Raw genomic sequence first — 13,841 nt, 5'->3', positions numbered from 1 at the left:
GAAAGATTCACGTGGAAGATTCCTGTGGATCGTGTATTTTAAAATTGTTATGTATGCATTAAATATATTTTGTCTAACCAATTTTTTTTTATTTGAGTTCTTTAAAGTTAATATGTAATTTTAATATATAATTTTGCCATTATTAACTTTTTGTAGTTGTAAATAGTTTCTAATATGATTATTATTATTATTATTATTTTTGAAAGATAATTTTATCTCAGAAAAAAAAGAGTTTTAAAAAGTAACTATTAAAGGAAAAGGACCTCTTGCTATGAGAAACTGACTCATAGAATTCGAGAAAAGTAACTATTAAGTTGTTACAGTCTACAGGTCACTGACTACAAAGTTTCAAGTCTAAATTTTACAAAAAGATATTCATTTGTATGCATCTTTATTGTTCAAATTTGTGAAATTCTGAAATATGACTAAGACATATTAAAATTTGATAATGTACTCTTTCTTACTCTTTTGTTACAATATTTAAGTTTTTTTTTTTTTTTTTTTTGCAAAACAGGCTGGAAATACAGGTGTCCATGATACAGTTGTAAATCAGTTATTAGCCAAAATCGATGGTGTGGAATCTTTAAATAATATTTTAGTCATTGGAATGACTAATCGTAAAGATATGATTGATGAAGCCTTAATAAGATCTGGTAGATTAGAGGTACATATGGAAATAGGTAAATACCTGTATTGATTGAGTGCTATTTTTATGTTCAATCAAGTATGATTCATTGCAATAATTTTAATTATATTTTATTAAATAATTAAAATTAAAAGTTATTTTGTTTCGTTTTAAACATAGTAAATTCTCTGTATAGTCATATAATGGTGGCCTATTAAATGGTGTAAATATTTTTTATATATTTGTTTGTAAGGAAGAGTGGAGTGAAATCAGGAAACTATTGTGGTGATATTAGTTTCGCTTTTTAGCAGACAGGCTGAATTATTCTACTAACTAGGTAAGAAGAAGGTGTTGTTGTTGGATTCATGGTGTCTATGTAGATAAGTTTGTTTCACTGTGTAAACTCTCTAATTTTCTTTTGTTTTTTAACATCTCTTATCTATTGGTCATTGCTGTTATAAAAAATCTTTTTAGTCCTGCTTATTATAAATTTACTGAAGATTCATAGCCTAACAGATAAAAAGTCCACCAGCAACATGGTTCTGTTTTGTTCATTGTTCAGTGTATCAAGAACCAATATAACAAAACAGTTTTATCAACAAAAAAAAAGCTATTATACCTTTAAACTAAAATATTTTCTGAACTGAAGCAATATTTATTTATATCAAAATCATTTTAAAATGTGTTAATTCATTCATTTAAATGAGTAATTTTATTTCCTACAAGTAATTTCTATCTTCAAGGTAAGCGCAACATTCATGACCACAAAGCATATTAATAAGAATTTTTTTCCCCTTTGATACTCAATGTAAATACCAAAGAAATCTTTCACTTTCTTTGGTTTTTATATTGAGTAAAAAATTAATTTTTGTAATAAGTTTTTTAAAAAATTTTAAAGCTCAGAAAATAGGAAAAATTTGTTTCTACATATTCCTAAGAAGTTAAAAGATTAACAGTTAATTGTTAAAAAAGTGAGTCATTTGGGTTTTAAAACCAAAAACGTTAATCACTAGGTTTAGATAGAGCCCAATTTAGTTGGTGTTTTACGAAACATAAATTGGACAAGAAAGTTACTATTTTCCTAAGGAATGATTAGTTTCTTTGAGCAATAATAAGGCTATTAGGTACGATTAGAGCGATAATAAAGGACTATTAGGTACACTCAGTAACGCAAAAGATGCTTTATTGTGTATGGAGCAAATTTGGCTGCCATTTGGATGTTTGCCATGCAACAAAGGAGGAACACTGAATATTTATACTTTCAATTTACATTTTTTTTTATCGTTCTGAAATTTTTCTTATTCAATATATAGTACATTAAATATGAATTAATTAAAATGAAACCATCATTTTAAAGATGCATGTTTTAGTTTTACATTAGGTGTGATTATATTGCAGTTGTGTTTACTAATTTAAATTTAAAAAGTTTCTTTGTGATAAAATTAATATGAATACAAATTTAATATGGAAAGAATGTGAATAAAAAAGTAATATCTTTATGTATATGTGTTCTTTTGGTTGTTACAAAAATTTTTCAATTTAGGTTTGCCTGATGAAAAGGGTCGACTTCAAATCTTTAACATTCATACTGTTCGAATGCGGGATCATGAAAAATTAGCAAAAGATGTAGATTTAGGTGAATTAGCTGCTTTGACAAAGAATTTTTCAGGGGCAGAAATTGAAGGGCTAGTGAGAGCTGCACAATCTACTGCTATGAACAGGCTAATAAAAGTTAGTGCTTTTAAAATTTCATGTTTCTTATTGAAATTTTAAATATTCACTTGAGTCCCTATATTTTTTTCCTTAATGTTTTGGAAGTACAGTACAAAAGTCCCATATCTGAACGTCAATTTTCCAGACACTTTTTCACAATCAAAACGAAACAGATCTGTTTTTCAAATAATAATAATAAATAAATATAATTAATAAAATGAAATCTAATTTTCTTGGTTTTACAATATTTATATGTTAAAAAGAAGTATAATTTTTTTTTTTTAAAAAGGACTTTCTGCTTTTGCTGCTTTTTCAATAACTAAGCATTTATTCTGTTTCAAAAGGCACACTAAAAGAGATGTTAAAATGACAAAAGTAGTATAAGAAAAACAAACCTTGGTGAGAACTATGAATGTAAATGAAGCTGAATATTTATAGTGTGAAACTGAATAAAAAAGAGCACCAAACAAGCTTTGTTTTTCATTTTATAAAAAAAAAACGGAAAAAACTTTTGATCCAATGAATGGATTTTAATAAACTATAAAGCAATTTTTTTGGTTTGAGTGACAGAACGTAACTGTGTTAATTAATTAGTACTGACAACATTTTAAACCATAAAAGGGAAACATTTTTTCTGAAAAAAACATACCTTTCTCTTACACTTTCAAAATAGGAAAGGTTTAAGTAAATTTTAAATGTATGGTCTTATCGTGTAAGTTAAGAGTAATTAAAAATTTTAGTACTCTTTGTTAGTTTTACTTTTTCCATATTTTACTATTTAAATGAATCAAAAAATTTGTTCTCATTATTGTAAAATTAGTTTATCTAAAAACAATTTCTGATAATTTAAATATTAATGTTAAAAAAATTTTAATTATGATGTATGAATATCTGGTGCATGATACTAAACCCTTAGAGCAGATGAAACTGTTGCCATACTTAGAGTTTAAAAGATCTATCTGTTTAATTTTAAACAAAAGAATGGATATATTCCACCTATCTCTCTTTCTTTTAATAAATGTTCAAGTGTTAAATTTAACTTTAGTAATTGTTGAATTGAAAAAAGCATTAGAAAAATAAGAATCGGATTGGTGTAATATAGATAAATTTGTTAAACTAGTATCAGTTAAAATAATCCTTGAGGTTCTAAAAAAATCCTTAAGATTCTAAGAAAAGATAAAAGAATTATTATTAAATAAAATATTACATTCTGTGGAATCTATGAACATGATTGTTCAAAAAGTCGACAGTCATATGATTGTTTTCATTTTAAAAATTGAAGTTATTAGGAGTGGGCTTCACTAGTTTCACATCAGGAATATCGTCTGTTTTACATCTTCTTAATTTTAAATTTATCCAAAATCTGAACAAAATTGGGATTGTTGCAATGATAATTTAAAAACACAACTTTTTTCAGTTAATTATGTAATAAATTTCAAATGCTGTATTGAAATAGACAGTAAATTTGGATGTTAAAATAGGCACTAAAATAACTTAACATCTATTAGTCATTGGTTAGGATTAACCATTATAAAATAGATGAGGTAAACTGGGGTAGAAATTTTGTAATACAGTGGAAAGTCGCTTATCCAGAATCAGTGGGACTTCCGGAAGTCCGGATAATAGATTTTCGTATAATAGACCCCCCAAGGTAAACAAAACTTATAATGATCTAATGAACGATCTGAATCAAAGAAGCAAAAAATAAATTATCATTATTTGTTGGGCAATAATATTTTAGTATTAGAATGATATCTAATCAATCAAAAATAAAATATTAGAGAAAAAAAAATTATTGCTTAAGATATAGAAAGCTAAAAAAATTTGACATTTATGAAAATATTAATTGCTCTCTTCGCTATTTTGAACTAGAACGATTCAAGCAAGAAGCGGAAATTCACGTTACTCATTAAGGTGGGTAGATGTAGGAGAAAAATTCATTTCCTCCTTATTTGTGAGAGAAAATATGTGTAAAGAGAAGATCGTTCAAGTTGAGGGCGGGAAAGTGACAAATTCTTATTTTTTCTGATCATTGGCTCTCAATCAAGCGTAAAGGCATGGCATGCTGATTGGGTTCTCGTTATTTTTTCTTGTGTGTGTGTGGTTTGAGATAAAGGGGCTTTCGTTAGTCAAATTCATATTTCAGTAGAAGGGAGTCTTGAAATCATTTTCATGTCAATGCTAAAAAAAAAAAAAATTTTACCCTTTTTTTCCCTCGTCCTAAATATCAGGGGGAAGCACGAATGTTTCTCAACGATGCGTATCCTTTTAGACCTATTCAAATTTTCAATTTTGACACCCCCTCCATGTTAACATTTGCCGTGTTTACCCTCTTCCACAGTATTTCTTCTTTCCCTAACACTCTGATAAAAAGGTTCCAGGAAATGCCTCTTTTACTAGTCAGCTGCATAGGAAGGAGGGGACTCAGTTGCGCTCTTTTGAAAACAAATCTCCCTCTCTTCCTGCATTCCAGAGGAGGAGCGTCACTAACGTTCACTCGACGGTCTTGGTAGATCTTCTTCCCTTTCTGCTGATTTATGGGTTCAATGCATAAATCACTAGAAGCTAGAAAAGGAGAAAACGTGTCAAAAGACCTCTTATTTTTATTAAGAGGGGAAGATGAAGAGATGTTTGTTTATTTTGATTGCTAAAAAGTGTGCAGGAAAACGACCCTTCCGGATATGGGTTGTTACACTGTATATATATTTGGTACTGAAACTTTTTCAGATTGTAATTTTAAAGTAAAGTAATATGATTATAATATTATTAAAATGTATTTTCAGGCATCAAGTAAAGTTGAATTGGATCCTGATGCCACAGAAAAGATTAAAGTGACCAGAGAAGACTTTTTACATGCTTTGGAGAATGATATTAAACCTGTAAGAAGAATTTATTATTTTCAAACATTTATCCGTGTGTCATAACTTTTCAAAATAATATCGCACGCCTAACGTTTTTATTTAATGTTTTAATTACAATTCTGAAATTCTGATAGTTATTATACAATTTGAGTTATTTTTAGGATATTGGATATGGTTTTTAAAAAACAATTTTTTAAACTTTTATATAAGTACAAAACAGGAAATTGAAATATTTTTTTAATAATTTATTGCTTTATAATTTAAAATTTTCAGGCACATTGGGAAGCAAAGAGAATCATGAAACAGGAAAATTCCGTGGAAATTCATAAATTTGGGGAAAACCAGGAAAATACAAGGTCCGGCTATTAATTTCCAGGACTGAGGTAACTGTAGGAGAAAGAAAAGCCGGAATATGGCGCTAATGATTGCATATTGAAGAGTGTTTCCTTGTGCATGTGCAGTGCAATCGGCGCCATTCTGAAGTGAGTGGTTCTCGTGGAATGGCGCATTAAAACGGAGCTCTTAAATTCCTGTTGTCGAAGTGAAATGGAGCAAAGAATTAACATTAAATTTTGATTCAAATTGGGAAAGACAACTGCAGAAACCTACAAATTGTTAAAACAAGTTTATTGCAAGGAAGCATTATTTCGCTCAAGAACTTTTGAATGGTTTAAGCGCTTTTGAACGCGAAAGCGTGGAAGATGATCCGCACACAGTTCGGCCGCAGTTTGCACGCAAGCCGGAAGCAATTGAAAAAGTTCGCGTCCACACATTGCGTTTGCCTGTGAGGCGATTCTTAGCACAGCATGGTGTCGTTGAGTCGCAGCATCCACCATACTCGCCAGACCTAGCATACACTTTTTCCTGTTTCTTAAGCAGAAAAATTCACTGAAGGAAACAAGATTTCAGGATGTCGAAGCCTTCACGAAAACTGTAACGTCACTAATAAAGAGCATTCCAAAAGAGGACTTTAAAACTTCTTTCCGAAATTTGTACAGCCGAGCACAGACGTGTATTACGGCTAATGGGGATTACTTCGAATAATATTAAATGGCTATGTGTTTAACTTTTTTTTCTTCTGAGTTATTCCATGAGTCCTGGAAATTAATAGCCAGACCTTGTATCTTGTCTCCAGAATTATTTTAACCATATTCGTAATGGCAAGGATGAAATCCCCTTGCTTTGTTATCCCCATTTTCTATCCTTGTCTTCTCCAAACTGAACTAGAAACCAGTTCTTTCTAGCTTAAAAAAAAAGTCAAATCTACTTCTGTGGGTGCTCCTCCCTTTTTGAATGATATCACCATTTTTATTAACCAATAAGAGGAACAGGACCGGCCTTAACGTCTTTCAATATTCTTCTATCCCCTCCCACCTTTTTTTCATTTCAGTGGCATCATCATAGTTGGCCAGACAGCCCATTGTGGTCCAAAGCCTTCCTCTGAAGATTTCTCCATAACAACTTTCGATTTATCTTTGATCTCCAATTCTTTTCATTAATTGCAAGAAAATCAGACTTCACCAAGTCAGCCTATCTCAACCATGGCCTTTCCGCTTTCTTATTCCAGTGGGTCTAAAAAGCAATATCTTTTTTATTGTCTTGTCATCACTCATCCGTATCACTTGGGCCATCCAATTCATTCTATTTGTTTTTGTGTGTTTAATAATATCGGGTTGTTTATAAATCTTTTACAGTTCAAAGTTACCTTTCAGTGACAGCAACAAAAAAATAGGTCTAGGCATGTTAGAGTGACAATAGATAAAAAAAAAAGAACTGGTAATAAAATTGGAGACCCATTGATTATTTTTGATTCATTGATTATTTTGCATTCAATTAAAAGATAATCAGGATCTTCCCTGATTTAACCATCTATCTGTTTTTGTCAAAGCTTGTCTTATATTTCCCCATGGAAAACATCAGTTTAGAAAGTTTCCTTTGTTAATAACAAAATTTTCATATCTGAAAGATCAAAAATGTGACTGGGGATCGTTAAAGACTAGAGAATTATAAAAATACTGTAAAGAGAAAGGTTAATAATGTTTGCATCATTCAGGAATTGAATAATTTTATAAGAATGTGTATACTAAATGCAAAGTCCAACTTCTGAACATAAATAAAAAAAAATAGGCACTACAAGTAAAAGAAAATGTACCATGAGAAAAACCTGATAAACTTTCTGACCAGAAAGAGAGAATATCAAGCAATCAATCAATGATTGATGAAGGCAACTAACATCTCATTACTGGAATGAAGCGAAAATAGAAACTGATAGATCCTAGTCAGAAAAAGTTCAAATTACCAACGAAAATGTTTCCTAAAAAGTATAACCTTAACCAGGGATTTCATTGTATTATTTTAAAGAACTTAATCAGGGGTGATTGTGAGCCCAAGTCAAAAAATTCTGGAAAATTTCTAAAGTTTAAAAAAAAAAAAAAAAAAAAATTGAAAAATTAGAAAAAATTTAAACAAGTTTTTTTTTCTTCCTTTTTCTCAATATTTCTTAGTTTACTTAAAATATATTTAAAATTTTACACATACCTATGATGACCTGGAGAAGTAATTAAAATTTACAAACATGTCTTTTTTTTCTTGAGTTTATGATTACAACAACTATTTACTGATAAAAAAAATTAATATTAATCATGAATATGAATATAAACTTATAAAGTATCTCTCTGGCTCTCCCTTACAAACAAATAAAACAAACTGTGTTTTTAAATTCCACCTTTGAAAATTTGATTTCCAGAAACTTCTGTGATCAATGATTTTTTTAAACGTCTGGACCTTCGATCTCCGGAAACTTCCGGATCACTGTTAGCGAAAAATCCGGAGATCCGGATTTTTTCCGGCGCACAGTCAGCCCTGCTTAATTTAATTTTAATCCAGTTAATGAAAAAAATAAAATATGTTCGATTATGGTAATCTATTATTAGAATCTTTGCAATTTTGTAAAATTAATATTTAAAATAAGTAATTAAGGTATATTTTTTGTTAATAAATGATTATATTAAAAAATATGCATAAAGCACTATTTTTAGCTGTTCTCTATTTTTATCATTATATCACAAGCACTATTAGTAAGAAGGTATAAAAAATGATGAATTATGTACATTTTTGATTTTCTAAACATGAAGTGAAAATTGAATGATTTTATATGTTACATATTCCAATAGCTTCTATTTTTTCCTTTTGATTTAATAAATGAAAGACTAACAAAACCCTGTTTATAACTAAACAAAAACATGTCAATATTGATTTAAAAAATGAAATTTTTAATTGAGTGCATGATTTAAAATCTGTACATAATAATGTTTAATACATTATTATGTACAGATTTTAAACTGTATTATGTATGTACAGATTACACTTATGTACAGATTTTCAACTGTAAGTTTAAAAACTATGTAGAAATCTGTAGCAATAAATTATTAAAATTAATCAAAAATTCGCTCATTATGGCCAGGGAAAACAAGGAATTTTATCAATCTGGAAATGTCAAGAAATTTAAGTATCTATAAGACCAGTATTTTTTTTTCTTTCAAAAAATTGGTTTTGTAATAATCTTTTTTTTAAAAAAAAGCATTGTCTATTTTAATCTTTAATAGCAAGCAAACGTGCTTTGTGAAATATTTGTTTAAAAATAAAGCATAACTGGAACTTTAATAATAAAATTTATGCCGCTAGTCAAAAATCAGAAAATTTTAAGAAAATCAGTCTGGAGACTTTTTTTTCTAAGTGTCTGTGGCCACCCTATTAATGAAATTTAGTTCATCTTATAGTGTACTATACAGCAAAATATTTCCTTTTCTTCATTCTCCTTTTGTATCACGTTTAAGTGCTGTGCTATGTTTTCCTTTTGTTTCATATAGCAGCCATACATTATGTTTTAAGCATTCTGCCATGTGATTGAAAAAACAGCTTAAGTACATCACAAACAATTTTGAGAAAAAATCTGAAAAGCAGTTTGATAATTATTTCCTTTCTATTCTTAAACTATAACACTAAAATTGAATTTTTTAAAGCTAGTAAAAAAAAATATTTTTATAATTTTATTTGTTTTAATTTATAGCTTATACAAAAATACCAAGTTTTGTAGCTCACACTGACTTTTCTATTGCAAGGCAATATTATGTACTAGTTCATTTAAGTAAAATGTTTTTCAAAACAGACAAAAAGTAATCTTTTCTGTAATGCATTTTTAAGTGGGAAGTGACCTTAAATTTCCTCACTTTGAAACCTTTAAACCTTTTCCCGCATGCAACAAAAGAAATACTTTTTTTGTTTTGTTTTGTTTCACAATTCTCAACTAAGTGTAATGTATAAATCACAAACATCAGAATCTTTTGAACTTTTGCTATGTGTGTGCTCATGCCTGTTAATTTCAAATTTTATTTTACACTTTATCAGGCTTTTGGATCAAGTGCAGAACAAGTTGAGAGACTTTTAGCTCAAGGGATTATAAATTGGGGTGATCCTGTTGCTTCTGTCTTAGAAGATGGAGAGCTATTCATTCAACAAGCTGCTTCACCAGAGACAAGAGGAATGGTTAGCGTACTTTTGGAAGGTAAGTAAAAAATTTTGTTTTTCCCATTTTCTGTCAAAGCAGAAATCGGAATAATTTATTGGAGATAGGAATATTTACAAGGCAGAAATCCAAAATTTATTGTATTGTATGTTGAATCCAAAAGATTCCCAATTAACTGTTGATCATAAAATTTGCAGCATCTAAGTACTTTTTGTTTCTCTATAAATAGTTTTCGATAATTATTGTAGACAGAAATATATTTAATTATTTAAAAATATAAAGAGCAGTGTGATATTCCCTTAAATTTTTGTCAGAAATAGAACATGGCAAGCTGTTGAGAATCACTTTTATTTATATGATTATTTATGTACATTCACTTATTATATTGATAATTAATATATTAACTACAAGGAATGAATTTTTTCTGTTTTTTTTTTTCATAATTTTTTTAAAAAGAAAAATGTGCATTTTTAAGTTAGAGATGATTTTTTTTCCCCTTTTTTATCTAAATTCCGCTTATTTATTTATTTATTTTTTGAAAAGTAAATCCCCCTAAAAACAGTACCTTTCTTTTTCTTTTCGATTTTCCGTCTTGCAAAAAGATTTCTCAATTTCTGAATTCATCTTCACTCTTGCATCAAATGGAGAGCCAAGATCATGCAGCTGATTTTTCAGAGAAACTGATATTTTTACTGGTGGTATGCTTACCACCTCCTATGTATTGTTTGAGGTATTTTTTTCCTCCCTTTAAACTTAAGATAAAATTTTATTTTTTTAAAAGATATTTTTCAAGTAATTCTTGGATGTTCATTTCTAAACATAATTTTTCTCCTTTGGAATAAAAAAAGGCTGAGCCTAAAGCTCATTTGTGTTTTTAAGTATTCACATAACAATTCGTTGTGCAAAATCTTATAACCTTATTTAAATTAAGTTTCACTCATGAAATATTTGGTTTCTTCTTTTATTCAACTTTTTTATTTTAATTAAACTCATCCCTAATTAATATTTTGAAATAATTTAGGGATGAGGCAATTTTACTCCTATAATGTGCCATAATAAAGGTTCCTGTAAAAAAAAAATATATGCAAATAAATAAGAAAAACATTATTTAGTAACGCTTTCTGGGAGTGGTAACTGAGAGATGGTCACTCCTAGAATTGTTAACATTTATCCAAACAGTTAGCACAAATATAAATACAAGCTAGCTGTTACATTTCGTATTAGTAGAAAAAGAAAAAAAATTACAAGCACTATTTTATCTAAAACGTTTTTTAAAAAATGAGGAAATTTGGTCTGGTTTCAGTTTTTTTCTCCTAATCTTACAGTATCTAACTCTATCTAGTTAATATTTCAAATCTGATTGAAAGAGGATTTATCTTAAAATATAACATACTTTCTGAATTTTCTATGATCAAATCTCTTTGTTTTTTGGGCTATCATTATAGGTTTCTGTTGCTGAATGATTTCATCAGATACTCTAACTCTGGATTAGTACCAGAAAGGCATTAAATTTCTTTTACGTTTTTCATTCTGAAATTTTCTTTTACTAAAACGAAAGGCAAGAAAATTATTGAGTTACGGGTTGATTATCTGTCTTAAAAGTTGTTATACTCTCAAAATCAATAAAAACTATATCACTGAAAAACTATACAATCTCTATACCTCTAAAAAAGTATTTAGTTGATTTAATTTAATCAGCTGGAAATATTATACATAATTTGGAAAAAACGAAAGCAAAAAACCCAAATCAAAAGGAAGAAATCTGTTTCTTCTTGCATAAAGTGACAATGAATGGTTTGTTACAAAATATTTCTATTTTTTTAGGTCCACCAAATAGTGGTAAATCAGCTTTAGCTGCTAAATTGGCTTTAAAATCAGATTTTCCTTTTGTGAAATTGTGTACTCCTGAGGATATGGTGGGTTATACTGAAACTGCCAAATGCCAAATGATTAAAAAGGTAAGATTCCATGTATATGTATTATTTATATTTTATGTAGGAAAATTTTTATATAATAATTATTACATTTGAATCCTTTAGGTGTTTGACGATGCTTACAAATCTCAGTTCAGCTGTATAATTGTGGACAGCATCGAAAGATTATTAGGTAAAAAAAATTTTAAAAATGTTAAAAGTTGTGTCTAAAATGCATAAAGTTTTGACTTTATTTAAGAAGATCTATTCCTATCTTAATACATTTTTTTACAATGATTATTTTCTAAAATAATGTAGTAATAATGTAAAGGCACAATTAGACAAGTTAAAAAGATGGGGTCATTTATCTCCAATAAGCAGGTATATATAATATCTGTACCAAGGCATATACAGTGTAATTTTGTGTATTAGCACTTATGCTGATTTTGAGCTTTAATTATTGTTTTATTGCATAATTTGTTTTAATTTCATACATAAAGCGCTAAATATAATTTAATCAAACACATAGTGTCCTATATTAATAATTTTAAAAAACTTTTTCATGAAATATATTAAAAAATATATGTTATTTAAAATCAGCCATTTTATAAAATCAAATGTTCTCAGAACAAACATGATTTTAGTAAGAGGTGGGCACTGTATAAATAATATTTGGAACAAAATTAATTATACATTCTTAAGGCTCACTACTTTTATATGGCTTGATTACTCTCATTTCATAGTGTTGAAATTTCAATAAGTTTGTATGTTCTATTTTAAGATTTGAAAATTTAAAGTACTAGATATGTATGTTTGTAAATTGTGAATTTATAATTGTAAAGCAAGTTTACAATTTTGCCTTCAATGTTCTTTAAATACTGAATTTTGATCATTTAAAAAAAATGTTTTAGTTAATTAGTTGTTGTACAAATTTTAATTACATTGATATATTGTTATTTGTTGATTATTGTTATATTGTTGTTATTGATATATTGTTATTTATAATCTAAATTTGTTTAATATTAAAGTAATGAATAATGCAAATTCAGTATATTCTCAAAAATCCAGTCTTTTGGGGGATTTGGAAGGTTTGGAAAATTTCGGAATTTGGATGTTACTTTAGTCAAGATGATGTTACAGACCTAAATGCACTGATGCTATTGTGGACCCAATTGATGTTTCACTAGTTTTCTAAACAGTTACTTATCGGTTTTAAAGTCTAAATATCTTAATACGATAATACTAAGACTCATGAATTTAAAATAGTGTATTTGAGTAATTTAACATGTCACCATATTTGTCGACAGTTTTATCATAAATTCATGCGGTTTAACAATCTTTTTATTGATAGTAATCACTGCAGAACTCTTCTTTAAACTCCTGATGATTTAAATCAACAAACATATTTATGTAGTCTTTTTTTAAGACTCTATTTGCAGCAATTTTCATCATAAATCCATGGGGTTTTGTCAATGACTTTCTTAGCAGTTATTGCTATGGATTGCCAAATGATCAAATTCTTTTTTAACATTTTATTATAATTTTTGCAACTTGCATCTTATTTATCTCATAATTTAATTACTTTTTTTAAGTAACGAGTGTAAAAAAAAATTTCTATGAGTATATTGTACTAACTTATTATTAATACTAAAATTTAATTTTATAGATTATGGTGCAATTGGGCCTCGCTACTCTAATCTTGTACTACAAGCTCTATTAGTTTTATTGAAGAAAGAACCACCAAAAGTATATACTTTACATTTTAATAAATATTTTTTCATTGGTTATTCTGTGATTTTAAAAATATGTGATTGTAAGCTTTAGATTGTTTTGAGTTTCATATTTTTTTTTTTTAGGGTAAAAAATTGTTAGTCTTATGTACTAGCAGCAGACGCCAGGTATTAGAAGAAATGGAAATGATTTATGCTTTCACATCTGTACTGCGTGTGCCCAACCTTAGTACATCTGACCATTTAATGGCTGTCCTTGAAGAAACAGATTGCTTTAACAGGGAGGAGTTAGCTAAAATCAGACAAAAAACATATGGACGAAGGTTTGTAATTATTTTCATTAGTATTTAACATAAATTATATTTAACTGCTGAAAATTAAATGTGCTATTGTTAAAAATCCATCCATTTAAAAATATTTAATGATATCATTCTTATGCTGGGTTTGCTTTTTATTTTATTTTTGGATGAAATC

General features: G+C 28.2%; 1 protein-coding gene across 1 annotated transcript in view; it reads left to right on the top strand.

The window, feature by feature from the left end:
* LOC107438353 (vesicle-fusing ATPase 1) overlaps positions 1–13,841 on the top strand; it is a 39,400-nt gene that overhangs the window by 21,722 nt on the left and 3,837 nt on the right. Inside the window, exons 12-19 of the mRNA XM_016050634.4 lie at positions 515–680; positions 2,169–2,356; positions 5,122–5,217; positions 9,607–9,763; positions 11,549–11,682; positions 11,764–11,830; positions 13,304–13,383; positions 13,494–13,690. Of these exons, the coding sequence (XP_015906120.3) occupies positions 515–680; positions 2,169–2,356; positions 5,122–5,217; positions 9,607–9,763; positions 11,549–11,682; positions 11,764–11,830; positions 13,304–13,383; positions 13,494–13,690 (1,085 nt within the window). The remainder of the gene's footprint in view (positions 1–514; positions 681–2,168; positions 2,357–5,121; positions 5,218–9,606; positions 9,764–11,548; positions 11,683–11,763; positions 11,831–13,303; positions 13,384–13,493; positions 13,691–13,841) is intronic.

Source organism: Parasteatoda tepidariorum, chromosome 3 (assembly GCF_982258835.1).
Source record: "Parasteatoda tepidariorum strain Cologne lab strain chromosome 3, Ptep-v5.0, whole genome shotgun sequence".
Taxonomy (NCBI): domain Eukaryota; kingdom Metazoa; phylum Arthropoda; class Arachnida; order Araneae; family Theridiidae; genus Parasteatoda; species Parasteatoda tepidariorum.
Note: the sequence above shows the minus strand (reverse complement) of the source record. Positions and strands in the feature narration are given on the sequence as shown.